The 26072-nt window shown below is 52.6% G+C and overlaps 10 protein-coding genes across 10 annotated transcripts; 6 read left to right on the top strand and 4 right to left on the bottom strand.

Annotated features, from left to right (window-relative positions):
• The first annotated feature begins 370 nt into the window (after positions 1 to 370).
• On the top strand, positions 371 to 2059 carry BO87DRAFT_378980 (urease accessory protein UreD). Its single transcript, XM_025623922.1, has one exon. The coding sequence runs from the start codon at positions 756 to 758 to the stop codon at positions 1824 to 1826; it is 1071 nt and encodes a 356-aa protein (XP_025476831.1). The 5' UTR covers positions 371 to 755; the 3' UTR covers positions 1827 to 2059.
• A 437-nt stretch (positions 2060 to 2496) lies between these two features.
• On the bottom strand, positions 2497 to 4206 carry BO87DRAFT_418150 (uncharacterized protein; the record flags this gene model as incomplete). The annotated part of the gene is made up of 2 exons (XM_025626867.1): positions 3703 to 4206; positions 2497 to 3613 (listed from the first exon to the last, which is right to left on the bottom strand). The coding sequence occupies exons 1-2, from the start codon at positions 4101 to 4103 to the stop codon at positions 2497 to 2499; spliced, it is 1518 nt and encodes a 505-aa protein (XP_025476830.1). The 5' UTR covers positions 4104 to 4206.
• A 245-nt stretch (positions 4207 to 4451) lies between these two features.
• Positions 4452 to 5001, top strand: BO87DRAFT_124325 (uncharacterized protein). Its single transcript, XM_025617990.1, has one exon. It carries the CDS (start codon positions 4523 to 4525, stop codon positions 4796 to 4798), a length of 276 nt encoding a protein of 91 aa, XP_025476829.1. The 5' UTR covers positions 4452 to 4522; the 3' UTR covers positions 4799 to 5001.
• Positions 5002 to 5769: 768 nt separating this feature from the next.
• On the top strand, positions 5770 to 7235 carry BO87DRAFT_378978 (uncharacterized protein). Its single transcript, XM_025623921.1, has 2 exons — positions 5770 to 6017; positions 6074 to 7235. The coding sequence occupies exons 1-2, from the start codon at positions 5980 to 5982 to the stop codon at positions 7092 to 7094; spliced, it is 1059 nt and encodes a 352-aa protein (XP_025476828.1). The 5' UTR covers positions 5770 to 5979; the 3' UTR covers positions 7095 to 7235.
• BO87DRAFT_340530 (putative rRNA biogenesis protein RRP5) lies at positions 7146 to 12955 on the bottom strand. The gene is made up of 3 exons (XM_025620665.1): positions 12411 to 12955; positions 7918 to 12351; positions 7146 to 7857 (listed from the first exon to the last, which is right to left on the bottom strand). Exons 1-3 carry the CDS (start codon positions 12891 to 12893, stop codon positions 7300 to 7302), a joined length of 5475 nt encoding a protein of 1824 aa, XP_025476827.1. The 5' UTR covers positions 12894 to 12955; the 3' UTR covers positions 7146 to 7299.
• A 239-nt stretch (positions 12956 to 13194) lies between these two features.
• On the top strand, positions 13195 to 15845 carry BO87DRAFT_364821 (WD40 repeat domain-containing protein). The gene is made up of 3 exons (XM_025621768.1): positions 13195 to 13950; positions 14004 to 14114; positions 14171 to 15845. Exons 1-3 carry the CDS (start codon positions 13305 to 13307, stop codon positions 15550 to 15552), a joined length of 2139 nt encoding a protein of 712 aa, XP_025476826.1. The 5' UTR covers positions 13195 to 13304; the 3' UTR covers positions 15553 to 15845.
• Positions 15846 to 15947: 102 nt separating this feature from the next.
• Positions 15948 to 18227, bottom strand: BO87DRAFT_418146 (chaperonin-containing T-complex alpha subunit TCP1). Its single transcript, XM_025626866.1, has 6 exons — positions 18026 to 18227; positions 17913 to 17960; positions 17772 to 17857; positions 17608 to 17712; positions 16505 to 17539; positions 15948 to 16441 (listed from the first exon to the last, which is right to left on the bottom strand). Exons 1-6 carry the CDS (start codon positions 18066 to 18068, stop codon positions 16058 to 16060), a joined length of 1701 nt encoding a protein of 566 aa, XP_025476825.1. The 5' UTR covers positions 18069 to 18227; the 3' UTR covers positions 15948 to 16057.
• Positions 18228 to 18251: 24 nt separating this feature from the next.
• Positions 18252 to 20714, top strand: BO87DRAFT_340521 (proline--tRNA ligase). The gene is made up of 4 exons (XM_025620663.1): positions 18252 to 18692; positions 18749 to 18918; positions 18987 to 20248; positions 20315 to 20714. The coding sequence occupies exons 1-4, from the start codon at positions 18321 to 18323 to the stop codon at positions 20323 to 20325; spliced, it is 1815 nt and encodes a 604-aa protein (XP_025476824.1). The 5' UTR covers positions 18252 to 18320; the 3' UTR covers positions 20326 to 20714.
• Positions 20715 to 21173: 459 nt separating this feature from the next.
• BO87DRAFT_124256 (uncharacterized protein) lies at positions 21174 to 23533 on the bottom strand. The gene has a single exon (XM_025617989.1). The coding sequence runs from the start codon at positions 23321 to 23323 to the stop codon at positions 21269 to 21271; it is 2055 nt and encodes a 684-aa protein (XP_025476823.1). The 5' UTR covers positions 23324 to 23533; the 3' UTR covers positions 21174 to 21268.
• Positions 23534 to 23681: 148 nt separating this feature from the next.
• Positions 23682 to 24723, top strand: BO87DRAFT_399482 (uncharacterized protein; the record flags this gene model as incomplete). The annotated part of the gene is made up of 6 exons (XM_025625441.1): positions 23682 to 23819; positions 23921 to 24029; positions 24082 to 24131; positions 24201 to 24254; positions 24541 to 24610; positions 24680 to 24723. The coding sequence occupies 6 exons, from the start codon at positions 23682 to 23684 to the stop codon at positions 24721 to 24723; spliced, it is 465 nt and encodes a 154-aa protein (XP_025476822.1).
• Positions 24724 to 26072: the final 1349 nt, after the last annotated feature.

The raw sequence follows: 26072 nt of genomic DNA, 5'->3' as shown, positions 1-26072 counted from the left end.
GACGGGGAGCCAACAGGCGTGGCAGCCTCAGGCGACAAGCTCCGCTTCTGAATAATACACAAGCCAGACCCCGTGACTTTGTATGGAGGATGTAAAATGACAGGCGGAAAAGAATAAGAAAATAATTACCAAGCTACTCCCGAATTGGGAAGGTACACGCTTGGCATTGACGAGCAGGTGACCAGGTGACGGGACCAACCCTAGCCCTGGCGCAAGCCCCAAAGCGGGAAGTGCGGAGGAAGAAGTAATCGATGCCGTAATGGAAACCACGGGGGGCTCCATCGCGACTTCCTAAAAAAGACGCGATTGAAGGGCCAAGAAGTGCCAGACCATCAAATTCCAGTCATCTCCATCAAGACCCCGCCTTGATGCTGATTTTGCGACGCCATTGAAGTCTGGCGATCCTCGATCTTCTCTCCACGCAGTAGCACAGCCCATCAGCTGTTCCTTTTGCCTGACGATAGTCCACTCCTTCCCTCCCTTTCCCCCCCAACGTCTGGCCCGGACCTGGGGAAAGCAAACATCGTCACCCCCAGCTCCATCTCATCATCTGGTTCTCCTCTCACGCCGCGATGAGCAACTGCTCGACCATGCGGTTAAAAGCCAAGCATTCCGTCTTCGTCTCGCTCTTTTCCTTCTTCCTCCACCCATAAAATATCCACCTTCAATTACTCTCTCTCACTCTTCCTCCCTCTCTCTATCCTACTTCTACTTTTTCTCTTGTTGTTCATGTACTTCACAAAAAATCTGCAATCATGCCGATAAAGTCTCCCTTTGAGTCCTCCATCGCAAAGCCTGGTCATGGCAAGGTGGTTCTCTCTCTCCTCCCACCAGCAAATCCCTCTCTCACGACCCTCACCTATAAATATCCTCTCAAACTCCTCACTCGTGTCCCCGGCTTCGTTCCGCAGAACGCCGCTCTCTCAAAATGTCCTTCCAACCCCGTCCACCTCTACCTTCTCACCTACGGCGGAGGCCTGCTACCAGGCGACCATATTTCGGTCTCCATTACCCTCGAAGCTCACACCCGTATGGTCGTGACAACACCACAAGGGAGCACCAAGATTTTCAAAACTGAGCCCATCAGCATGAAGGGCCACCGCAGCACTCTCAAACACTCTCTCTCCGACAAGAGTCGGCAAACATTAGACGTGCACGTCGGCGACGGTGCTGCTCTCTGCTATCTGCCAGACCCAGCTGTGCCATACAAAGACAGTCGCTATGAGCAAGTCCAGACCTTCACGGTCGACGGTCTAAATAAGAGCAGTCTCTGCATTCTCGACTGGGTGACAGAAGGCCGGACATCCCGGGGTGAGAGCTGGGACTTCCATCTCTGGCGAGGCAAGAACGAGGTATGGACTACAACAACAGACGGGAAAGGAGCACCGCCAAAGAAGAAGCTGCTGCTCCGGGACTCGCTCATTCTCGATGACGAGGTTGACGTGGCCCTTCTTGAAAACGGAGTGGACACATGCGACCGTAGTGATCTGTTACGGGAGCGTACCCGACCGCACGGGGTCGTGGGGACCTTGATTCTCTACGGGCCAGTCTTCGAAAAGCTCGCGTCTTTCATCATGGACCGGTTCTCCTCGCTACCGAGGATTGGCGCAAGGAATTGGGCCTCCTCGGCGCCGGCCGCTATGGAGTCCACGCCCAACTATGATTCCCAAGTGACATTCACGGCAGCACGGGTGCGTGCCGGGTTTGTACTGGTGAAGTTTGGCGCGAAGGAATTTGCAACGGCCAAGGATTGGCTGGGTGGGATTCTGCGCGAGGAGGGTACGGTGTTCCGCGAGTTTGGTGAGGAAGCGTTGTTTTGTATGTGATTTACCTATTCACATAGGGGTCTTATTTTTCATACATACTACGTCTTTCTGCTCGTCCCTCGGGAGGGACTAGCCAGTTATCTTTTCTGTTATTTTTTACTATCTTTATAGATAGATGATACCCGGATCACGTATCCCCCGAAACAGACATGTTTCCAACCAAACAGTTATTTTTTTTTATCATCAAGAGAACCGCAGTCCAAAGTAACCCATCCACGGAAAGTTAATAGAAGTCATCAGCTCAGATTTTGATCCAAAACTATCAGAAGTTGTTCTTCATTGATCTATTCACAACCAGCATCATCTAGTACTCTAGTGTAGTAGTAGTACTTCCGCAGCTATCTAATAAACCAACTAACCAATCACCCCCCAGATTTCCCCTCAACAATTGACTAGTAGTAGCTAAACCTAAACCAGACCTCCCCAAAGAAAAACTGAATCAATACTGATCCCAAAACCATCAAGTGGGTATCTACCTAGCACAAAAAAGAAGAGAGACCAAAAAAACGCCATCTTTATCATCATCGTCTAGTAGTAGAAAGACCATGCATCACACCAGGTGAATAGCGTGGGGGGATCATTGCATGCGATCGATGTATGTGAGAAAAGGGAAACGAAAATAAAAAAGAAAAGAAAGAAGAAAGAAGAAAGAAAACCGAACTATTTACAATCAACTCCACCAATCCGAGATTCTAGGCCGCCAATCCTGACGAGTGGCGCTGCGCAGATCATCCACGTTCAGATAGTCGATACCTTCGCGGACGAGTAAGCTCCAAAGATGGTTGCGCAGACTCCGTGGCCAGGCGGGTACGCCCCAGTAGCGGACTTTAAGGCCGTGACGATGAGCGGCGCGGATCTGGGCGCGGATCTGATCGACTTGGCGCTGGGAGAGCCGGAAGGACCAGGGCATGCCGATGGATTTCTTGAAGGAGACGGAAGCGTAGTAGCTATTGGTCCAATCAAAGGTGTCGGGGCCGATTTCTGCGTCGGAAATGCCGGACAGGCCTTGACCGACATTCTTGGTGGCGCGGGTGGCTATCCCTGTGTCTTTTGCGGCTTCGGGGGTATTTGAAGGGGAGAAGTCATCGTCATTGTTGTAGTCCTCGGCGGTGATGTTGTCGTCGACAAGTTTGTCGAGTGGTGCATCGAAGAAGATATCGCGGTAGGTGGTGTTGGCCGTGACTAGGTTGAAGGGGGTATTGCCGGTGCCGACAACGGTTATGGGGCCCGGAATGATGTCGGTGCCGTTGAAGAAGGAAAGATAGCCGCGCTCGCGGAGCGGGGCGAGCTGTGCATGCACGTAGTTCCAAGTTTCTTGACCGTCCGTTTTAAAGTCGATCAACAGGATTAGGGTTTGCGAGGGATCCATGTCGAAGACCCCTTGCGGCGGACTGTCGCGCTGAGGGTGGAGGTCGGTGATGGGGTTTTGCTGCTCGAGAATGCGCAGCAGCGGGTTGATGTACAGGTTGCGCAGAGTTCGCTGGGGCGTCAGCGCCGACATGGTATGGCCGACGTAGAGGTCATCTTCGACGAGCCACACATCGGCCTCCACGCCGGTACAACCAGCCTGCAGGGCAGAGAACAACGGCACGGGGCGCCAGTAGTCATTGTGAGAGTGGCATCGCACGGGGACGATATCTCTGGAGATGTCTGTTGGCCAATGCAGGATGTCCGCGGATGGGGATCGCTGGTCGCTATGACGCCACCGCTCGATGGCACGGTCGAATTCGTCGGGGAAGAAGGAGACGGCGATGCTGCAGGCGATGGAGATGAACTGGACGACGCCCCTAAATCGGTGGGAGGTGAGTTGACGGGAACACTCACCCATTAGGGGAAGAGGTGGAGGGAAGGTAGGTGGGTGGGGAACTCGACTCACAGCATGACGAGGAGTCCCAGTAGAGGGTAACACAAGCACCGCGACAGTGATTTGATTCTTTGATATTGTCGCGAGGAGGAATGCCAGGCGGCAGTGGGAGTGGCGTTGTTGGCGGAGGCGAGCAGTGGGCGAGCGTCGGCGGGCTGGCGGTGATGCTTCTTTTGTTTCTCCCGCGGCGATAAGTAGGCGGCGATAAGAGCAACGATTCCCCGCATGCCCCCCGATCGTGGTCGCTTGGCCGCGTAGAATTGGGATGCTTCTACATCAGCATCGTAGGCCGTGTCATTGAGGGCAGTACTCGTCTCAAAATCCTTGTCTAATGGGAACCGGTCCAATTGACTTTTATCGTCGTGATTGGAGAAGGTGGAATGAGGGTAAGCCGAGGGAGACGAAGAGGCCATACTGCTTGATCCGCTCACTCACTACTTACTCACTCACTCACTCACTCACTCACTCACTCACTCACTGCTAGTCAGGAACCAAGAGGGAGGAAAGAAAGTAGGAGTAGTACTAGTAAGTAGGGAAGAGGGAGTCGCTATATGGGGTTTATATTATTATATAAGGTATCGGGGGGTCAGGCAAATGCCGATAAGTCGAGCGAGAAAAGCTGCCCGGACCACCAACGGTCGTCCCATGATTCATTCATTCAATGGGGGAAAGTGCCCTGGAGGATGAGGAAGAGGGGGTGGGATCCATCAGTTGCAGCCGAATTGCCGCAGGGCCCCGGGAGGGAGGAATGTGAGGGTGAAGCGATCTCCACTTCCCAAAGGTAAATTTGGTTGTCACAGTCATATTTAATTTTGATATTCACCGATCAACCATGTCACCCATCTTGATATTCCCTCTTTCTCTTTGCGTGCTGACGACCACACTCAGGATTCGTGTAGACCCTGTCTTGACACACATCTTTCTCGTTCCTATCCATGGAATATCATTCAGTATTGAAACCTTAGTACAATCCTTCTGTCAGGCCAGAAGAAGGTCGGGGAACGAGCCAACACGCCCATGTGCAGCACTGAAGCTGACGATTGGTCCATCCCGACTAGTCTACCCTTCCATCCAACCTAAGAAAGTCTTGTTCCTAATACTGCAGTGACTTATATGATAGTGGTTACCTATATGTCAGACACCATTATTTTAATATTACTAGTTTAAAGGGTCCCCTTCTTGTCTAACCTCACCTCATCACAAGCATTCTACGTACTAGTAATAATTACTATATACAATAAGGCAATAATCGAAGAAGATGAGACTGTTGCCTAAACACATGGATCATCAGCAAAAAATGACACGGCCACCACCACCCACTGTGGGACACAAACGTACAGGAGAGAGGAGGGGGGGCGAAAAAAATGAAAAATCCCGCGGACCAGCAGTGGATGTGGATGGAACCCTTGAACAACATTCTATGGTGCCGACTTACCCAGAGTGCAGTGCAAGCAAGCATGAGGTGATCGGGGAATTGATTAGTGCCGGACCAGACCAGACTTCTCGCACTAAATTGGCTAGGCTGCAGAACAACAAGTGGTCCAACACACTGCTATCACTAGTAGTACTTACACAGTTAGGGTTAATACTGGATGTTGCTAGGATTATAGACCTAGAGGATTACTACTTTAAAAGCGGTGGTAGTGTGTGATTGGGACATTTAGCTATGGTCGAATGACAGTGTAGGGCCAGCGTTGCATCGCATTTAACTGGTGGTTTATATCCGAGAGGGCAGTCAGTCTAGCTTGCATTTCGGATGTACGGATTACACTCTGGAGCCTGGTGGTCGAATGCTTAGAAATGAAAACTGGGTTGCTCATTAGTATGATTATATTATTTTATTTGCTTATTCACTATAATCCCTATTATGGTCAGGTTCATGTAGAGTTGTTCTGCCCTATGCTGTTCAATCCTACCTGATAGGTCGGAATATATATTCTAGGCTGGCCCTACAAAGGGTCCAACATATATCACAGGTCTATTATACCATCCTTGATCCTTAGTACCAAACCAGCCACATAAGAAAACCCAAATGAAATTATATACCGGTGGCCACTATCTTTACAAATAAAATATACACAATATTATCATGTAGAAACAACCAAACCCAACCCCGAACTACAATGACATATCCAATGTCTTCCGTAGATAGTACTAAGATCCCATCCTTATCAGCGGCGATAAGATACGCCGCCCACCCGAAAAGGGAAACCCAAAAAAAGTTTCAACTCCATCTAACCAACACCGATACCCCATCAACCACAACAATCCACATATACAACCACCACCATGCCTCACAAACACAAGCGCCGTGAAAAGGATGCCAAGTAAGTCTCCAACCCATAATAAACAATACCAACCCACTAACCAAAAACTACAACAGCACCTACGACCTCCCCCCCACCGTAATCGCCAAACCCCTTCCCGTCCGCGATCCCTCCAAACCCACCAAAGGCAAAGGCAAAGGAGGCAAAGGAGGCAAGGGCGGCAAACCACAAGCACCAGCCAAACCCACAAATAAAGCCATGGGGGAACGCAAGGTCAAATCCAAATCCACCTCAGAATGGGCCGACGACACTCCGCGCGCATTCCGCCATCTGCTACAACTTCAGCAGAAGCAACAAAACGGCGCACAGCAGAAGAAACGTAAACGTAACGGGAATAACGATTCCGACTCGTCAGACTCCGACGAAGATGTCCCTCAGACAAACAACAAGAACAACAAGAAGAAGAAGGCCGCTACAACCACTACCACCTCCACCACACCCAGCACCACAGAAACCTCGCAAGCCGAAGAGAAGACAGTAAAACCGCAGATCCTCCCCGGAGAAAAACTCTCCGACTTCGCGGCACGCGTCGATCGCGAAATGCCCCTCTCCAACATGTCGCGCAGCACGAAACCCTCCGCGACAGATGTGCCCAAGATCCGCGAAACGCGGGTGACGAAGCATGAGAAGCATCTGCTACGACTGCAATCGCAATGGCGGAAGGAAGAGTTGGAGATATTAGAGAAGGAGGCGGCGGAGCGGGAAGAGCGCGAAGAGGAGATGGAGGAGCAGTTGCGGCTGTGGAAGGAGTGGGAGGCGGAGGGAGGTAAGAGGAAGGCGAAGAAGAAGGGCGTGCAGAAACAGCAGCAGGCGAAGGTGGAGGCGGATCCGTGGGCGAAGTTGAAGAAGGAACGGATGAATAAACAGATTAGTCCGTTGGATGTGGTGCAGGCGCCGCCGCAGTTGACGAAGCCGAGAGAGGTGTTTAAGGTGCGGGGAGGGGCGAAGGTAGATGTTGCGAATGTTCCTGCTGCCGGTGGAGCGACCAGTTTGAGGCGCAGAGAGGAGTTGGCGAATGAGCGGAGAAACATTGTTGAGGAGTATCGGAGGTTGATGGCTGAGAAGAGGAGGGGATAATCTCTTCGTTTGTCTATTTGTCTATTTGAGGCTGCATTGAGGTATAGATGGAGGATGCATTGTTGTAGATAACAACTACCAATACCCCTAGAAGAAGATTTCGAAACACGTCTGAAAATGCTTTTTTATATATACAAGATACACATCATGTCTAAGTATGTCCCAGATATCAAAAAGAAAAAGAACAAAAACACCAATGCTCACTCTACTCCTGCTGCAAGGACTTAACGTAGTCGGCCGCCTTGGCCTTGATCTCCTCGACCATCTTGTCATTTCCACCCTCAGCCGACGCCAGCTTCTCCTCAAAGGAAAGCCACTTCTTGAAGATGAATTTCGCCTGCTTAGGCCGAACCTTCTTGCTGGCCTCAACGGCGGCGGCAGCGCCACCCTTCTTCGTGTCGCGGATGCCCAGGACCCGCTCGAACAGACGGCGAACCTGCTCGGCATCGCCGTTCTTGATCTCCAGATCCAAGAGGATGTTCCAGAGATCGATCTTCTTGGGGAACGAGGACAGCAGACCCTCGAACACCGTGCGACCACGCTCGATGTCTCCGTTAGCCGAGCGGAACTCCAGCTGGCCGAACTTGGACGTCAACTCGACGTGGGTGTGGGAAGGCAGGGACTGCAGGGCGCGAGGCAGTAGCGCACGAGCGCGCTCAGGAGCAGCCATGGTGTCGAACAGGAAGCTGGCGTAGTTGACGAAGAACTTGGGGGAACCGAAGACCTTCTTCTTGAGAGCGGTCTGGAAGAGGTCATCCGCTTTCTGTAGGTGACTCCGTTAGCATGCGAAAGGGAACTCAGAGCACATGTGGGTGAAACTTACCTCGTTCTTGCCAGACTGGATGTAGATGCTGATCGTCCGCTCGTAAACCTCCTGGGTATCGTTATACTGGCACGCTCGCTTGAAGACGTCCTCCAAAGTGTCGTCGTTGCCGTAGGTGTTCTCCAAGTTGAGCATGGCCACCCAGATGTTCAGCTTCTCAGCGTCCTGGCCGATGGTGATGGTGCGCAGAGCACGCTCGGCAATCTCACGAGCCTTCTCGACCTCACCCAGCTCCAACTGGAAGGCCATGTACTGAAGCCACAGGAGAGAGGAGTCGGGCTCACCGAGCAGTAGTCGTTCGTAGTCGGCGACAGACTGGGGTCCGTTAGCATCCAGATCACCGGTCCGGTCGACCTGGATCTCGGGCTTGCGGTTCTTCTTCTTCTTGGGTCGCGAGTCCTCCTCGTCATCCGAGTCTGAGCGGGCATCAGCCTCATCGTCCCCCTGGTTGTTGCCGCTCCAGTCGAAACCACCAGCACCGAGTCCGCCATCTTTCCGGCTTGCCTTGGCTGGTGCATCAGTCATTTCCTCGTCGTCACTCTCTTCTTCGGACTCCTCGTCACTATCGCCCTCGAGGTCGACTCCGCCCATGGAAACGTCACTCTCCTCATCGTCGCTGCCCTCGACATCAATGCCTCCGAAGCCATCCAAGCTGACGCCTTCAGAGTCGTCATCCTCCTCCTCTTCGTCACTGTCCTCATCCTCATCGAAGTAAGAAGCCTTCAGTCCGAAAGAGATCTTCTCCTGCTTACGGTCGATCTTGAGGATCTTGGCCTTCACAGCATCGCCCTCTTCGTACAAGGTCCGGGCATCTTCCACACGACCCTCAGCCATTTCACTGCGGTGGCAAAGACCGCTGATGTTCTTAGAACCGTCGATGACGACAAAGGCACCGAACTCCTCGACCTTGCGGACCTTACCAGTAACAATCTGGCCAGGCTTGAGGTCGTGAAGCGTGATGGGAGCCTTGTAGTTGGGGTCCAGAACAGACTCCTTCAAGCTCATCTGCAGCTTGCCTTGCTCCGAGTCGGACACAGTAACACGGCCCTTGACCAGTTGGTCGGCCTGGAAAGAGTCCTTCCACTCCTTGAGGTAGGAATCGGAGAGGTCAGAGATGCGGACATAGGCAGTAACATCGCGGCCGACCGTAACGAAGAGTCCGTTGTCTGCAACCCTCCGGATGAAACCCCGAACAATGTCGTTCACCTTGAGTTGCTTGATGGAGGTGACCTCCTTGTCCTGGACGGGCAGGGAGGAACTGAGAACCTTGGACGGGCGCAGAGAGAGGGAGATCTTCTTGTTAACCTTGTCAATGGCAACGACACACGCGCGGAGCACTTCGTTCTTCTGGTACACAGTAGGATTGGCCTTGCTGAAATCATCAGCCATATCAATCAGATCAACAGCACCAACAATCGATTTGCTGAGCTGCATAATGACCTGTCGTTCAGTGACCTTAGTGACACGTCCCGGCAGAACCATTCCAACCGAAACATCTTCAAAGACAAGCTTATCGGAGCGCTGCTTGGCGGAGAGATCCAGACGGCCCTTGTCAGCGTCTACCGCGGAAACATGAACTTTCAGCGCAGATCCCACGGGATAGTGCTTCTCCACATCGGCAAGGAGAGACAGGTCATCGGAAGCGTCCATAAGACGAAGTCGGCCGCGAACATTGGGGGACAAGTTGATCCAAAGGCAGTCATCGGCCACGTTGTTGACGAAACCAACCCAAGTCGAGCCAACCTGGACCTGCTCCAGGTTCAAAGGACTGGGGTTGGCAGCCTGCAGGAAGCTTGGCTTCACAGACAGCTCGAACACCGGGAACTTTCCGGTCCGGTGACTGATAGGAAGGAATTTGTGATTGCGAGCGTCGTGGATACCCAGAATCCTGGCTGAGATAACCTGCTTGGGACGGAAGAAGCGCAAGGGCTGCTTGCGATCCTTGATGTCCTCCCACTTGTCAAACACTTCAGAGACGTCGATGCGGCCCTGGATGTTGTCGGCCAGCTGAACGTTGACCTGAGTCGCTCTGACAGACACGACCTTGCACTTTGTGACCCTTCCGAAGGTGAAATCAGACATCGACTTGATGCCCTCGTCAATAGCGTTAGCGACGGCATCGTCAGTGGGAGTGGGTTCGGGCTTGGCGGCAGCCTTCTTCTTCGCACCGGCGTGGGTGGCCTCCGAAGGGTTCATGCTCAAGATGAACCGCTTAAAGTCTGCGTCGACAGAATGAACGGTGGCGGTGACGACTTGACCCCGAGCCATGTCATAGTCCGGCTTGTTGACATTCTCATCACCAACAAGTCGCTTAGGAACGAGACCAATAACACCACCCAAGAATTCAACGAAGACACCGTTCATGGTGATGTTGCGGATGAAGCCCGTAACGTCGGCACCTTCCTTGAGGTCCTCGAACTTGGACGGGATTGAGCCGTGCTTAGCGGCCTTCTTCAGGCTCTGTCTACCCGTTACCCTGATGAGGCGATGTGCGCGCTGAATGTCGATCACCATCAGTTCATTGAGCTTTTGCCCAACACGGATCTTTGAAAGGGTAGAGGCCTGCTTCGAAGGGGAGCCATCAACCACATGCTCAACGTTGAGTCGAGCCACAAGGCCATAATCATCCAACTTAAGAAGCGTATCGTCGGCCGACTTCTCGAAAACTGTACCAGAGACAAGCATGCCCGGGTGAATGTTCTCAAAAGCCTTCCTGTAAGCCTCGGTGAAAGTCTCGGGATCCTTGCAAGAGACAGCAAGCTTCTCACGAGAGGCATCCACGCTCAAGGCGTGAACATTGACCACTTGACCGAGTCTGAAGTGTTGTGAAGGGTCCTTGATGTATGCCTCGCTCATTTCCGACACAGGAAGGAAACCGCGGATTGAACCGTAGAACTGAACCACAGCACCATGGGGTTGAATCTTGATGATGGTTCCCGGGGACTGGGTGCCAGGTGTGATTTCTTCATAGTCCTTCCAGATCGCAGATTCGCTGTTCAACAAGCTCTTCTTCAGCGTCAGACGGATCTGGCGCTTCTCCAAGTTGACCGACAAGATCCTGGTCGACACCGTCATACCCTCGCGGAACTTCTTCTCGGGGAATTGCAAAGGAGTATCGGCGAAATGCATGGACGGGACAAGACCTGTGATGCCATCTGCAAGGACAACAATCAGGCCATCGACACCGTTGGCTCCGATGAGAAGCTTCTCCACCTTTCCTTTCACAACTGCACCCAGGGTCACGTCTTCGACCCGGAGGAAAGGCTGATCAATGACCTTCTTCTCGAAAGACAGGAGGTACAGGTTATCAATGGCACTGTATCCGACCACTCTTCCCTCGTGCACCGATTCAACTCGGAAGGGTCCAAGCTCAGGCGAAATGGTTTCTACCTGTCCATCTGCAAGTCGCGACACGTGAACGAATCCGAGATGCTTAGTCGAACCAATCTGCACGTACACACCGAGACCGGGTTCCACCTTGACCACCTTAGCTTCCGGTACAATGGCAGAGATGGCGGGTGCGTCGTCCGAGGAACCGGGGCCGCCCTCAGTGGCAAATTTGGCGACGTGGTCGAGTAGCGAAAATCCAACCTTGTATGGCTCAGCGGAGGGGAAAGTGCAGACGAGACGGCTCTTGATCTTGGCGCCAGTGCTGTATTTCTTGGTCAGATCGTCCTTTCCGGAGCTTCCCCCAGATTGAACCAGATCGACCGTGGCATCCAGCATGCCCATGATCTTTCCGGCCATGCCAGTTGACGAAACATCGGTCAGAAGGATTTCCGCAGCGGTACCTGGGAGGAAAGAGGTAATCGTAGGAGCTGTGCTGAGGTAGTGTGACTTTTTGATAGAACCGGCGGACTGGAGGTTGGCGGACAGCTTGATGACACTGCCATTAGCGTTCTGGCCAGTGACCATACACAAGAAGACCGAGCCTTCCTTGATAGTGGAAGGCTGAGTCTTGGGATCAACTTCCTTGGAGGACATAAATCCCTTGACCTCACCTCCCTCAAGACCCAGGTCCATAACCAGACCATGATCTTCCACACTGACAACCGAGGCTTGAACAGCGGAGTTGACGACCAGATCCGATTTCGAAAGACCCGAGTTGGCCTGTCTTGGGTCGACTGAAAGCTCAATGCGCTTCCTGCTCTTAGCACTGGCATCGGCGGCATTGCTTCCCGCGGAAACAACGTATGCTCGCAAATACTGGCCGAGGTAGAAATATTTGTGAAGGTCTAGCGAATCGTCGTACTCATCATCTTCCTCCTCGTCGCTTCCGTCATCCTTGAGAATCTTCTCAATCTTCTCCTCCAGCACCTTGGACACGGATGTTAAGGGCACGTAACCAGTGAGATTGTTGGGCAGGGACAGTCCGATGTCGTGAGCGTTGATACTCGAAACCTGTCCTAGTACCATAGTTCCCGGTACAATACGCTAAATCTGTAAGCTTCAAGAAGCGCATATATTGCCTCACTTGCCCTTCAAAAACATACCTTGAAATTGAGACCCTCAATGCGAACATCTTTCTTCTCCGTCGCATCCTTCTCTGCATCCTTCTTTCCCTTTGTCTTCTTCTTGCGAGATTTCTTCGCGGCAGCCGATTTCGTATCGTCGCCGGCGTCTTCCATATCTGTATCTTCCATTCCATCATCTCCAAAGTCGCCGGCAGACGGCTTGGAGCCCTTCTGCTCGAAGAGGACATCTTTCGTTGCCTGGATCTGGATCTGCTTGCGTTCGAGAGGCGTCAAAACGCTTCCACCACCACGAGGGAAGGAAGGTTCGTCATCGCGCAGGACGGAGAGTTCCGAAGCCTTGGGCGCAGAGTTTGCGTCGGGCTTGGGATTGCTATCATTTGATGCGGTTTTCTGTTTCTTCTGGTCCTTCTTGCGATCTTCTGCTCCGACACGGACACGCTTCTGAGGTTGGCGGGCAGATGCCTCCTCTGCGGCATTGCCCTTGCGCTTAATTGGAGCCATCGTGGCAAAAGTGTGAAGTGTCCGAAACGAAGGTACGGACACGATGAGCTGCTCCAAAGCTCCCAAATCGTACTTCTTCAATGCAAGAAAAATTAAAATTTCTGGACGGAAAAGCCGATCATCATACTGACCGCCTTCTGGTTTGGGGGGTACCGCCCATTCTCGAACCAACTTAATTGGTAACTTCACCGCCTACTGGTTCCAGTCAGGCGCGACACGAAAAGGCACGTCGACACGAGACTTTTCCCTTTTTTCCGCGCCTGGAGGACATCATCCACAGCCCCCAGCTCCACTCGCCATGCCTCCATTTGCTCTCTAACCTCGTTCTTTTTTACCCCCCCTCTTCCCCCCTCTCCCCATGCATTTGTTTCTGTAGAATGTCTGTGTGTTTATATCTGTCTGTGGAGCACAATGGATGCCAGGCATGATCTCCCCGAAGTACCTCGGTCTGAGCCCGTCTTTCCTCCTACAACATCACAGGAGCTTCCCTCCTCGCCGCCCTCGATAGCGTCCGACGTTGGCTACCGACGCAAACCCAAGAAGCCTCCCCCGGTCACTCCACGATCATTTAGACGGTTCTTCACGCCTCGTTCCATGCTGGATGGCGGGAACAGTGCAAGCTCAGTGAGAACCAATCGCCAGGCTTTGAAAGCCCTCAGCTCCCCTGCCGTCAATCGCCTTGGGCCCGCCTTTACAAGGACATCCAAAGCCGTTGAACATAGACCAGAAGCACCTGACTTCACACGAACACCGACCCGGAAACGGAAGCTTTCGTTCTCTTCAATTGGCTCTCCCTTGCAGTCGTCACCTCTTAAAAAAGTCCAGGTCCGCCATGCAGTCCAGAATGACGAAGAAGTAGCTGTACCAGTTCGCGACATCCAGCTCAAGATCGAATCGAGGGATGATGATGTCAAGCCAAATGCTGTTACGAAACCTCCTCGACAGGTTCTCCCAGTTCGCCGGTCGCAGGCCTTGCAATCCTCCGGAGCGTTGTATATGCGAAGCCTTTCGGGGTCTCGGGCCAATAGAGTGACTATGCGGTCTACTTCAGGAGCTGGTAGATTGTACATCCCCCTATGTTTGTGATGGTATACTCACAAATTCATGAAGGCTGGCAGGACCTGACGTCAAACTTCTATTCCCGACCAAACGACAGCCATAACTGTGCGAATATTTCCGGTGACCGCTACGTCTTGCCGTTCTGCACTGCTGCATGCAATAGTGGGTGACAACAGGATTGCTTTCTGTCTGTGTGTACTTACTAACCGGCTCCACAGCCAATAGTCTTATTGCAGTAGGAGATGAGGAGGGAGGCATTCGGTTGTTGGACTCTGCCAAAGACGACAAGAGCGGCTTTTCTCGAGCATATCTTACGTTCCGCCCACATACGAACTCGATTATGGACCTGCAATTTTCGTCCGATGATATGCTATTGGCGACAGCCTCGGGAGACCAAACAGCACTGGTCATTGATATGGCCACTCAGACGCCGGTGTATTGCCTATCCAACCATGTGTCCTCCATCAAGCAGGTCCAGTTTCAACCAGCGGCCAACAACAAAGTTCTTGCGACCTGCAGTCGTGATGGCAATGTCAATATATGGGATCTCCGATGCAAAGGGTTTGACAGACCTAGTCTTCAGGCGCGGTGCTCGCTTGAATCTGACGCAGAAACGACTGCTGGCTCCATCACCTCCAAGACCGCCTTCCCTCAGGTATTGAGTACTATTCACGGCGCTCATGCATGGACGTCGCAAACAGGCATGTCACCAGAGAAAATGGAACCCCAAGTTCGCCGTTCAGATATTACCGTTACCTCTTTGGCCTTCCTTCCGCAAGGTCGCGAGAACCTCTTCGTCACGGCTTCGAGCACGAACTCCTGCGTGAGGCTGTGGGATCTGCGTACAGCACACAACAACCGCCGTGGCCGTCCAGTTCTTCCTTTGGCTACTACCAGACAGCCAGATAGCCACATCAAGTACCGGGGCTTTGCTGTCACATCAATGGCCTTGGGCGGAGACGGCGCAAGGCTATACACGCTGTGTCGGGACGGTACTGTGTACACCTACTCAACGTCACATTTGGTCCTGGGAAGTGCCCCGGAGCTTTCTCTGAACAATAATCGACCACGTCGCACCGGTGGGTCTGACAAGGAAGGGTTAGGACCTTTATATGGCTTCCGTCATCCGCGTCTTCAAGTTGCAACCTTCTATGTTAAAGTTGGGGTTCGCAAAGCCACCGGTGACAAGCCAGAGATGCTAGCTGCTGGGAGTGCCGATAACTGTTCCGTCCTCTTCCCAACAGATGAGCGATTCCTCTCCAATGATCATAAGACAACCGCCGAGGATGACTTCCTCCCCCCAATGCCATCATCAGCCACCCGCTCCGGCCTCCGTCGTGCATACTCAGGACGGGTAGAAGACACCATCCCCATCTACCAGTCCGGAACACCCCTAGTCGGGGGCCATGTGAAGGAAGTCTCCGCCGTGTCATGGACCGCCGATGGCGAACTTGTCACCGTAAGCGATGACTACACCGCTCGATGCTGGCGCGAAGGACCTGAAGCCCGAGACCTTAGAACCAGTGGAGAGGCAGAAGGAAAGAGATGGCGCTGTGGCTGGGCGGAAACCCCAGACTCCTATGATGACGACGAAGAATGACCCATTTGAAGGACTGCATAATTGTTTCGTTTCTTTTTGTTTTACGGCTCACCGGGTTTGCATGCATTGTATGGCGTCGGAAGAAGCATAGATGTTTGATTTAGCAGGGTGTTTTGGATTGTTTTGTTCCCCTTTTAGGTGCTGTGCTGTTTTGTGTTTGATAGCGTCGGATTTTATTGCATGGCAACGAGGACTTCGGTTTTATCTTATTGTGATTGAACATTGCTGCTACTGCTGCTGCTTTACATATGTGACGTGCTTTGAAGTGATTAATACACCGTAATAAGTCGATTTACCAGCCACCCTTGGGCATTGCCACAAGTAGCATATACCTACAACAAGAAGACTAGATCAGGAGAAACATATACGTCAATACTAGTTTAATAAGGTAGTAAATTTGTACTCATGAACATCTTATTATACTTTTTCTCTCTCAGCCCTCGCCACACAAAGGTCTAGAAGAAGGCAAGGAGAACTCCCCATACGTAAAACAAGACTAGATAAATTAGTGACCGTGGCCATCGTCCTCCTGCCTCTCAGGGTCCAACTTGATCATGGTATCAATACGCATAATGGCGATGCAAGCCTCGACAGCACTCTTGAGCTGCTTGATCTTACCCATGCTGGGCTCCAGAACACCGGCCTTGAGGGCGTCGTGAACACGGCCCTTTGTCAGGTCGAGACCGTAGTTGCGGTACGTCTTCTTCTTGGCGATGGCCTTCTCTTCCTCGTTGGCGTCACCTTCCTGGACGCGCTGGGAGAGAGCGTGGCGGACACGGAGCTGGGCGACGAGCTCGGAGGAGTCCTTGGCGGCGTTGACGGCCAAGGTCTTGGGGACGGTCAGGAGGGATTGGGCGAATTCGCCGATGGCGAGTTGCTCGCGGGAGCCCTGGAAGTGGAGTTAGTGCTGAGCAGGATTGAGATGGGGCTGAGGACTTTGTGGGCTACATACCACTGTGACTGCGAACTCTTCGAGGTAGATGTGAAGAGCTGTCTCGACGGCACCACCACCGGGTACGATGCTACCGCTCTCCAGAGTACGCTTTACGGCGCACAGGGAGTCGTGTACGGAACGCTCCATCTCGTCCAAGCTGAAGTCGTTGGGGCCCCGCAGGATGATGGAGGCAGAGGTGTGAACCTTGGTGCCCTTGACAAGGATGCACTCGTCGTCGGATATCCGCTCCTGGACGACTTCTTCGGCATGACCCAGGTAGGAAGCCTCAAACTTCTCGTCACCGTTGAGGTCAGAGAGGGTGTTGATCAGGGTAGCGCCAGTGGCCTTGGCAATACGTCTCAGGTCTTCCTTCTTGCAACGGCGGACAGCCATGGCACCCTTCTCGACGAAGAGCTTGAGAACCATGTCGTCGATACCCTTGGTGGTGAAGACGACATTGGCACCGGACTTGAGGATCATCTCCACACGCTCGAGGACGATGCCAGACTCTCTCTCACGGATCTTCTCCAGCTGATCGGGATCGTCGACTGTGATCTGAACGCCAAGCTTCATTCTCTCCTTCTGCAAGTTCATGTCCAAGCAAGCAATCTTCGCGTCGGTTATCCGGGTCTTCATGGCCTGGGAAGCGACGGTGCAGTTGAGGGCATAGCCGTTGACGAGAATGGATTCGCGACCACTCTTTCCGTGAGCCTTGAGCAGGTTGACAGCCTTCACGGGGTACTTGACCTCGTTCTTCTGGTTGGTGGTCTTGACCTGTTGCATGGCATCAACGACCATGTTGGCGTAGAAATCGGCATCGGAGCCAATGATCTTGCTGGACATGGACGTCTTGGCGATGTTGACCAAGCTGTCCTTTCCAAGCGTCTCAACCTTTGTGGTGATGTTCTCGTTCATGTACTTGACAGCTTCCCTCAGGGCTAGCCTGTAACCGTTGATGATGGTTGTAGGGTGTATGCGGTTCTTCATCAGCTCGTTGGCGCGGCGGAGGAGTTCGGCAGCAATGAGAACGACGGAGGTAGTACCATCACCGACCTAGACTGATATCAGCATCGTGTGTATAGGAAGACAGGGTGTGGAGCACAAGGAGCGGGGGGTCGGACCTCCTTATCCTGTTGTTGGGCCAAATCCACGAGGATCTTTCCAGCGGGGTGCTCAATATCGAGAAGACTCAGAATCGTTGCACCGTCATTGGTAACCGTGACATCCTATAAGACCATCAGAGAGCTGCTCTATATTGAACGCGGGGTCGAAAGGTGATGCGTACACCGATATCATCCACCATCATCTTGTCCAGACCGGACGGACCGAAAGAGCTCTTGACAACATTGGCGATGGCCTGCGTAGCAAGGACTACATCGTCATCAGCATCCACCTCCTTGGACGAGAAGAATCCATCAGTTCATACCGTTCTGCTCCCGCACATCAGCGCCGGTGATTTTCTGCCCCCCCAAGACTGTGCGAGACTGGTTAGTGATAGCTGTCAGGGGAAGGGAATTGGGGGTTGGGGAGGGGACTCACAAAGGGTGTCCGCATTCCGCGGCTGCTCAAAGATGCCTGCCATGATGGTGAAACAGACGGAGATGTAGGAAATAGGGGGAAAGACAAGCTCCGACAGCCAAATGCCTGAAGCCGCTGGACGTTCGCCTCGAATGTTTGCACTAAAAGTTCTGCCGGCCCCGGGCGGTGAAGATTTGCAGATGCATCCCACTTTGACTCAACCCCTCTTCCCGCCCCAGATCTTCCTCTTATCTTCGCCTTCCCTTCGTATCCGGTCCTCCTCTGCTGTTTGCGCGACCGTTGTCTCCCTCTCAACATGGCAAGCCAAACCCCCGCTGACGCCGCGGCCCCTGTCGAGGCCCCCGCCGCCCAGACCCTTCCTGATCGCACCCAGAACCCCGCCGATGCCGATGCTCCCCAGGGAGAGGTCTCCAAGAACGCCGCAAAGAAGGCTGCTAAGCTGGCCAAGCAGGCCGCCGACAAGGCTGAGAAGGCCGCGAACAAGGGAATTGGCAAGCAGGAGGCCAAGAAGCCCGCTGCCAAGGCTCCCAAGAAGAAGATCGAGGGCGCTGCTCTGATCGGTATTGATGTCGCCAAGGAGGAGGATTTCCCTGGTTGGTACCAGCAGGTCTTGACCAAGGGTGATATGCTTGACTACTATGATGTCTCCGGATGCTTCATTCTCAAGGTGGGTTGCTATGTTCGCCCGAGGATCCGTCGACGACCTATACTGATTTGCGCCAGCCCGCTTCCTACTTCATCTGGGAGGAGATCCAGCAGTGGTTCAACACTTACATCAAGAAGATGGGCGTCAAGAACTGCTCTTTCCCTCTTTTCGTGTCTGAGGATGTGCTGCAGAGGGAGAAGGACCACATCGAGGGCTTTGCTGCTGAGGTCGCTTGGGTGACGCACGCGTATGTTTCCTTATCTCTAGACACACCCTCATATAGACAAGTCACTGATAAACCCCTCTCTGCTACAGTGGTTCCACCCCTCTGGAGAAGAAGATCGCTATCCGTCCCACGTCGGAGACTGTCATGTACCCCTACTACGCCAAGTGGATCAGAAGTCACCGTGACTTGCCCCTCAAGCTCAACCAGTGGAACTCCGTCGTTCGTTGGGAGTTCAAGCACCCCCAGCCTTTCCTCAGAACCAGAGAGTTCCTGTGGCAGGAGGGTCACACGGCCCACCTGACCAAGGAGGGTGCTCACGAGGAGGTTATGACAATCCTCGACCTCTATGCTCGTATCTACGAGGAACTTCTGGCCGTCCCTGTCGTCAAGGGTCAGAAGACCGAGAAGGAGAAGTTCGCCGGTGGTCTCTACACCACCACCGTTGAGGGCTACATCCCCGCCACCGGTCGTGGTATCCAGGGTGGTACCTCCCACGGTCTGGGCCAGAACTTCAGTAAGATGTTCGGTATCACCGTCGAGGACCCCTCCGCCAAGAGCGACGACAAGGAGAAGGCCGCTCCTCTCCACGTGTGGCAGAACTCCTGGGGTCTGTCCACCCGTACCCTCGGTGTCATGGTCATGATCCACAGTGACAACCGCGGTCTCGTCCTCCCTCCTCGTGTCGCTGACACCCAGACCATCATCGTCCCCGTCGGTATCACCGCCAAGACCACCGATGAGGAGCGCAAGAAGCTCTACGGCGAGGTTGAGCGCCTCGTTTCCACCCTCCGCGACGCCGGCGTCCGCGCCGAGAGCGATCTGAGAGAAGGTTACTCCCCCGGCTGGAAGTTCAACGAGTGGGAACTCCGCGGTGTCCCTCTGCGTCTCGAGTTCGGTCCTGGCGAGCTTGCCGGCGGCTTTGTCACCGCTGCTCGTCGTGACGTCCCCGGAAAGGACGGCAAGGCTCCCATCCAGATCTCCGAGCTGTCCACCGCCGTGCCCGCTCTCCTGGAAACCATCCAGAAGGACTTGTACAACCGTGCCGATGCTGAGTACCGCTCCCACCGCAAGATCATCACCAACTGGGATGACTTCACCCCCGCCCTGAACGACAAGAACGTCTGCCTGATCCCCCACTGCTTGACCGAGGAGTGTGAGGACCAGATCAAGGACCTGAGTGCCCGCAAGCACGAGGAGGACTCTGGCGTTCCCCAGGATGCCCGCGCTCCTAGCATGGGTGCCAAGTCTCTCTGCATTCCCTTCGACCAGCCCGAGGGCATCATCCCCGGCGAGACCAAGTGTACCAACCCCCACTGCACCCGCTTCGCCGAGAAGTGGTGCATGTTCGGACGTAAGTTCATATGCAGATCCCCTACTTTGCTCACCCACAATATATCTAACACAATCATCCCAACAGGCTCGTACTGAACGCAATCTACTACTACTACCGTGTTGGATCCGGATGTTTCAATTTATTTTTTTTTTCCCTAAAAATTTTTCTATCATCCAGTTTCCTTCCTTCCTATGACTGTTATGACTTTTCCATTCCTGCCAATACAGTTTCACGTTGAGTTCGACATAGGGACCCTAAAAAGAAATCCACGAGCGTCTTCAGAAAAGACAAAGAACGAATAAAAAAAAAAGAAACAAGTGAATTTCAGGAGTTTAGATGCATACAATTGCATGGATGATGCGAGTTGGGTGGGGCAGATATGATATTCCTTGAGATACCTTTCATCGGTTTACCATCGGGGGAGTCAGATATAGGTCGTTTCAGTAGCTAGCGAGTTGAATTGAAAGAATTTGTTATTGATATAATCTCTTCTATTTTGGTATGATTGTATTATATTATTTTCTTTTCTCAGCTGATAGATGACAAGGACTGGCTGCCTATTTAAACTGTCGCTGGTAATAAACGGAAAGAGAAAGGGAATGTGACAGAGAAGGATACAGAACAGTGAGCGCTAGGACGCTTGAAAATGAGAGATGCAGAGTAGAGAAAATATGCAAAAACCGTGCAGAGAGTAAGGAATGAGTGATGGAGTGACCGAATAAGAGATGAAAAGCTGGATGCCGCATGCAAAGTGAAAGGACTGTGGTTGTATAGAAAAGATGAGAGAGCGCGTGAGGTTGTAGAGATCGAAATGCGTTTAGTCTGCATGTATTGCATGAGACTATCATATCAAATGATAGGACGGAAGGAGCGGATTAACGATTATAGATTGTAAAGGGAGTGGGCATGATGGTGCTGTTTTCTTTTGGGAACACGACGAGGGGTATCATTGTCAAAGAGGGAGGGGTATGGGGTATCAAGAGAGTGAAGCATTAGCAAGAAAGCAGCAGTCAACGAGTCTGCACCCAGTGCGGTGACTTAGAACTGCTGTCCATTTCTGGACGAAGTTCGCGAAGGGATCCGCTCGCTGGAAAGGGCATTTTTGCTGTACGCATTGGGACTTGATTTCCGCGGCCAGTTCATGAGGCGGTAGGCGTTGCGCGGAGTCGTGTTTCTAGCCATGTAGGTGACGTTGTTCTGATCGACACCCTGGATGCAGACGTGCGGTGTCCCGCCAACACTGGGTAGTTGGATGATTTCTTCGTCGTTGCTGTCGTCTTCTGAGTAGCTGATCTGGCTAATTCTGACTGGGGAAGCTTGTGCGCGCATGCGGAGGACTGATGGGGCACCGCTCATGTTCGTTAGGTTGCCATGGGACGAGTTGGTTCTCATGGATACAGCGCGGCCTGGGTTGCTTGGAGGTTGGCGGAACGATTGAAGTAGATCCATGTAGGTCATTTCCTCCCGAGGGCTCACCATCTTTTGCTGCTTCGTCTCCCTGTTGCCGAGAACTCCTGGGGAGGGGAGAGGGGCATCAGTGTGCCTGCGTCGACTTGTTGTCTGTGTGGCCCGGAGAGTCGTCACGGGAACGCTCGTGGAGATGCTTCTGCGCTGCTCAGGAGTTCTCTTGTGCTTTTTGAAGGAGCTTTTGAGGATGAGTTTCGAGAATTGTCCTTCTTTTGAAGAGAGGCTCCGTTCCAGACCAGGCGCGGGGCACAATGGCACATGAGGAGTCCTGTCAAAGGATTCCTGAGACGGCGAAGGAGTGAGTGAGGGTTCAGTGGGGAAGGAAATGCGCTGAAAGGCCTCGTGAGAATTGATCTCCCTGACAATAGCATCTTGGAGACTCTCAAAGGTAGGGTGTGGTGTGACCTCTTGGGTCGAAGCAAAAGCCTGCCTAAACATGTCCATAATCTCGATGACTTTGTCGTTGGACGCAGGCATGGAGGCGATGGATGTTGGTGTTCCCACAGGGAGAGGGCTGTTCATAACCTCCGCAATGCTAGGAGCTTGCTTGGGATCGACAGCACTGGGAGTAGGCGGCTGTATCGCCCGATGTGCAATTTTCGCAGTTGGACTTCCTCGAGCTGCTAGCTTTGTGTTTATAGAAAGGTCTCGGATGTTCTTCTTGCTTCCTTGACGAGGGGATGCTGGAGGAGTGCTCTGTGTATCCTGAAAGGATTCAGTCTCGCTCGTACTGTCACTACCAATAGATAGTGGTAGTGTTGGGCTATCAGGTAGGGGCGTATTGCTCCACTTGTCGCCTTGTTTGTGAGCAGGAGGGATGCCCAAGTATCCATTTGAACTCGAAACTGATTCTTCCCTAGGCGCATTGTTCCGTTCAGCCAGCAAGTCAGGGGCAGACCGTTGAGATCGCAGGGAGCTTATCTGGAAGGCGTCTTCCCTCGAAGAGCCAGGGCGCTCCTCAGTACGCAATTGAGGTACAGAGACCGAACTCTCCGGAGAGGTTGACCGCGCCAACCGTGTGCTTTTCCCCCGTGACTGCGGACGATCCCTAGTATTATCTACATACCTCTGTGAGCCCTGCCGGGAACGAGGTGGTGTAGCTTGAGAGCGCGAGCTAGTACTGCGGGGAATGGAGCGACTGCTGCCTCTACTCGAGATATTCCGGTCTGCTACGTCTTCCTGATACAGACTTGAGACCGGATGCGAGTAGGCGTTTTTGAGCGCCAGTCCTCTTAAGAAGGGAGCCATGTTCCGTTCGGCTATGTCTTCATTGTATGGTGTGATCGGCGACAAGGTGCTGCTGCTTTGGATATGATACCGGTGCGAGGAGAACAAAGCATCAAGCAGATCAACGTGCCGGGTGACCTTCCCCGGAGGGCGAGTTGATGCCCGAGATGGAGGCGCATGCGAACGAGAGGATAGGGGCCTTGACTGTAGCTGATTGTGCGTTACTTCAAACTGCTCTGCAGGCGTCTGGTCATGAACTCCCGCGGCCATGCGCCGGGATGTCTTCATGTTGGGCAAGCCGTGATCATCGCCTCCTACGCTGCCTGCCCGAGCTTCTTGGCCGTCCAAATTTGCCGGCGGAGATTTCTCCGCATGGAAGAATCGCTTGAAGGCAACCATAATGGTGTCACCAGCTGCAGCTAAACCATATGGATAGATTTGGTATGGCTGTGATGTGTGTGGCAACGCTCAAGTGCGTGCGGAGATATGGTTATGGTAACAATGCGACGAGACTTTCGGATGTTAGAATACGAGCTTCTCGAGGGATGACGATGACGATCAGATCGGAGAAGATGAATGGAGGGAAGGAATGTAATCTAGAGCTGCTGTCATGATAACGTCTAACTCATAACGAAGTCGCTGAACACAAGAGCACTCCGTACTCGAGAGGATGAAGGAGTGATGAGAAGGAAGAATGACGGAGAGAGGGAGAGCGAGGAAGCTGAGAGAAGAGAAAAGCAGCATCGATGAACAAAGAATGGATCGTCTACGTGGGATAGCTGCCCGGTTCGCAGATCCGATAATTGTTCGTGCCTGTATCAGGGGTAGAAGTGGTCCAGGTCTCCGTAATCCATCAAGACAAGATGGGGCTGAGCCGGCGGACGGGAGGGGACCAGTGAAAAGAAATTGCGAGCTAGATGCGCATTGCGCCGGTCACGCTCGAAGACCATGGCTCTGCGATAGTTATTTGCCCTAGTCGAATGGCGTGGTCTGAAGTGCTTATACAGATTACAGGGACCCCCTCCTCGTAGCCATTGTGGAATCCCAGCGGCCAGTGCCCAGCACACAATCGAAGCAGCTGTGCTGACTGGCGACTGTGTAGAACGTGCAGCAGAGCAAAGCCCTAACGTCCTCATACCCACTATGCATAAACCTAGAATCCCGAGTCCACCTGACAGCGAGGGCGTCGAAATTGGATCTGCACGACGTGCGGTCGAGCTAGTACCGCCATCATGCCAATATTAGCAAAAGATCCAGACCTGACGTTATTTACCAGGCACATACGGTAACCATAGGCCGGCCGACAGCAGAGTGGGTCGGGGTCGAGGAGGTACAGAGTTCATGGGACGAGGAGTTGACGGCTTAGGGCCATGGACCAACCGACTGCGTGCACCAGTCAGAAGCCGAGTATTCGCGCGGAATGGAGCACACGAACACCTATGAAATTAGCGCGGAGAGGATGAACGTGCCCTTGCACCTATCGGGTAGTTGATCGTCCACCGACAGCGAACCACGACCCGGTCACTAAGCGGGAAGGCCTCGTTCGAGCCGAGCATCAGCATATCCCGGGCGTGTACTATGGTAAAGCCCGCCCCATTCACCGTATCGATTGACAGGGGCAGGTCATGTTAGATGCCCGACCCTGGGCCGCTATTGGAAGCCCAGTACTAACGGAGGAATGTGACAGTGCCGTTTGACACGACGACGTTGGATCCCTATTTGGCTTTTGTGACAGGAACATTTTTTTAAAATTAGCTGTTCCACTCTCGGTGTTCTCGTCACACATGCCCCTCTTTTGATTGATTTTTTTTTTGTTTATCGCTGGAGGAAAGTGGAAGCCGCAGGGGGCTCACCACGAGCAAGCTGGGAAGTTTAAATGACTATGAACCATGCATCGGAGATGGAACCATCCTCTTAGATTGAGGGGAATGGAGCAAGATCGCGCATCTCAGGGGCTGAAACGCCGAAGCGCGATAGCTCCATGCTTGCTTGGGAAATCAAAAGATGCGATCATGGCGGAAAAGACTGGAGACTGGGTGGGTTAGGATGATGGAGACTCTTGGAGATGGAGAAAATGAATGTTGACAAGGAAGAGAGACCATTCCAAGGCCGAACAAGACAAACGCCGCAAAAACAGGTCAGGGGACTGGAGCCAATCACGGGTGACACACGCCGGATGAGACCTTTCCTCGCTGGGAATTATCCCCGGCGGCCGGGAGTTGATGCTGCCAACTGCTTCCCGATGAACTTTTATGCTTAGTAGTTATGTCTACGGAGGAGATTCAGAAGTATCCAATTCTTATGGCTATCGTGAACTAAACTGAAACCTCGTTCAATAGTGGAAAAACTGATCCATGGACCATATAGTCATCCATGTACTCCTTCTCCTCGGAGCTGGGATATGAAAGTATACCCGCATAGTAATAAACAAGGTATCCATAATCGATATTGTCAGTCTCCCCTACACACGTACTCACACCTCTCAAATCTCATCTACTGCATGCCCTGCATATCCATAACTCATCTTTTACCTCCGACAGCTCCACTCAGCCTTAGATTAGTTCCAAACAAAGATATGATTCCAACTAGACTAGACGGGGGCAGACGCGCAAGAAAATCCGACGTATCTAGACCGTACCTAATATCGAGAACAAAAAACAACAAAAAAAAAAGTGGCCCTTACAATTGCGCCTAAATGATGCTTAAACCGGACCACTAACCTACTAGAGTTGTCGGCTCCGATCAAACAAATGTGATTGATGGACGCTAACGCACTGGGATTGATTATCATCCACGCTTCACTTCTGCCCCTCAATCGATCGACTAATTTAGTGCAAGGGCCCTGTTCCTGGTGGCGGTGACTGTGTGGTTTGTACTAAAGTATAACCACAAGATCGTATGATCATAGAATGCTCTGTTATATGTACGTGCTTCAAGGTTGTGGGGGGAAGACAATCAGCATTGTAGATTGCATTGTGAGATTGCGTTAATCTGCATGTGGCGTACTATTTCATGCATTATATAGTCTTCCCCCAAGCTAGGAAGTAGGTGGAATCCATGCTGTGCATGCCTATAACTAAGCTTACTATAGTATCTGGCCTCCCCTTTGTGTAGTGTATACACACAGTCTAGTGGAGAACTCGAAATA

Source organism: Aspergillus neoniger (genome assembly GCF_003184625.1).
Source record: "Aspergillus neoniger CBS 115656 unplaced genomic scaffold BO87scaffold_29, whole genome shotgun sequence".
In the NCBI taxonomy this organism is placed as follows: domain Eukaryota; kingdom Fungi; phylum Ascomycota; class Eurotiomycetes; order Eurotiales; family Aspergillaceae; genus Aspergillus; species Aspergillus neoniger.
Note: the sequence above shows the minus strand (reverse complement) of the source record. Positions and strands in the feature narration are given on the sequence as shown.

Excerpts from the sequence above, each read along its gene's own strand:
- BO87DRAFT_378980 (XM_025623922.1), top strand. The coding sequence starts at position 756 with ATGCCGATAAAGTCTCCCTTTGAGTCCTCCATCGCAAAGCCTGGTCAT.
- BO87DRAFT_124325 (XM_025617990.1), top strand. The coding sequence starts at position 4,523 with ATGTCACCCATCTTGATATTCCCTCTTTCTCTTTGCGTGCTGACGACC.
- BO87DRAFT_378978 (XM_025623921.1), top strand. The coding sequence starts at position 5,980 with ATGCCTCACAAACACAAGCGCCGTGAAAAGGATGCCAA. Across the intron at positions 6,018-6,073 it reads CGCCGTGAAAAGGATGCCAA|CACCTACGACCTCCCCCCCA; the intron begins GTAAGTCTCCAA and ends AAACTACAACAG.
- BO87DRAFT_340530 (XM_025620665.1), bottom strand. The coding sequence starts at position 12,893 with ATGGCTCCAATTAAGCGCAAGGGCAATGCCGCAGAGGAGGCATCTGCC. Across the intron at positions 12,352-12,410 it reads TTGAGGGTCTCAATTTCAAG|CGTATTGTACCGGGAACTAT; the intron begins GTATGTTTTTGA and ends TTACAGATTTAG. Across the intron at positions 7,858-7,917 it reads TCCAGTCTGGCAAGAACGAG|AAAGCGGATGACCTCTTCCA; the intron begins GTAAGTTTCACC and ends AGTCACCTACAG.
- BO87DRAFT_364821 (XM_025621768.1), top strand. The coding sequence starts at position 13,305 with ATGGATGCCAGGCATGATCTCCCCGAAGTACCTCGGTCTGAGCCCGTC. Across the intron at positions 13,951-14,003 it reads GCGGTCTACTTCAGGAGCTG|GCTGGCAGGACCTGACGTCA; the intron begins GTAGATTGTACA and ends AAATTCATGAAG. Across the intron at positions 14,115-14,170 it reads CTGCACTGCTGCATGCAATA|CCAATAGTCTTATTGCAGTA; the intron begins GTGGGTGACAAC and ends CCGGCTCCACAG.
- BO87DRAFT_418146 (XM_025626866.1), bottom strand. The coding sequence starts at position 18,068 with ATGGCAGGCATCTTTGAGCAGCCGCGGAATGCGGACACCCTTT. Across the intron at positions 17,713-17,771 it reads TGATGGTGGATGATATCGGT|GATGTCACGGTTACCAATGA; the intron begins GTACGCATCACC and ends ATGGTCTTATAG. Across the intron at positions 16,442-16,504 it reads AAGAGTTCGCAGTCACAGTG|GGCTCCCGCGAGCAACTCGC; the intron begins GTATGTAGCCCA and ends CTCCACTTCCAG.
- BO87DRAFT_340521 (XM_025620663.1), top strand. The coding sequence starts at position 18,321 with ATGGCAAGCCAAACCCCCGCTGACGCCGCGGCCCCTGTCGAGGCCCCC. Across the intron at positions 18,693-18,748 it reads CCGGATGCTTCATTCTCAAG|CCCGCTTCCTACTTCATCTG; the intron begins GTGGGTTGCTAT and ends GATTTGCGCCAG. Across the intron at positions 18,919-18,986 it reads GTCGCTTGGGTGACGCACGC|TGGTTCCACCCCTCTGGAGA; the intron begins GTATGTTTCCTT and ends TCTCTGCTACAG.
- BO87DRAFT_124256 (XM_025617989.1), bottom strand. The coding sequence starts at position 23,323 with ATGGTTGCCTTCAAGCGATTCTTCCATGCGGAGAAATCTCCGCCGGCA.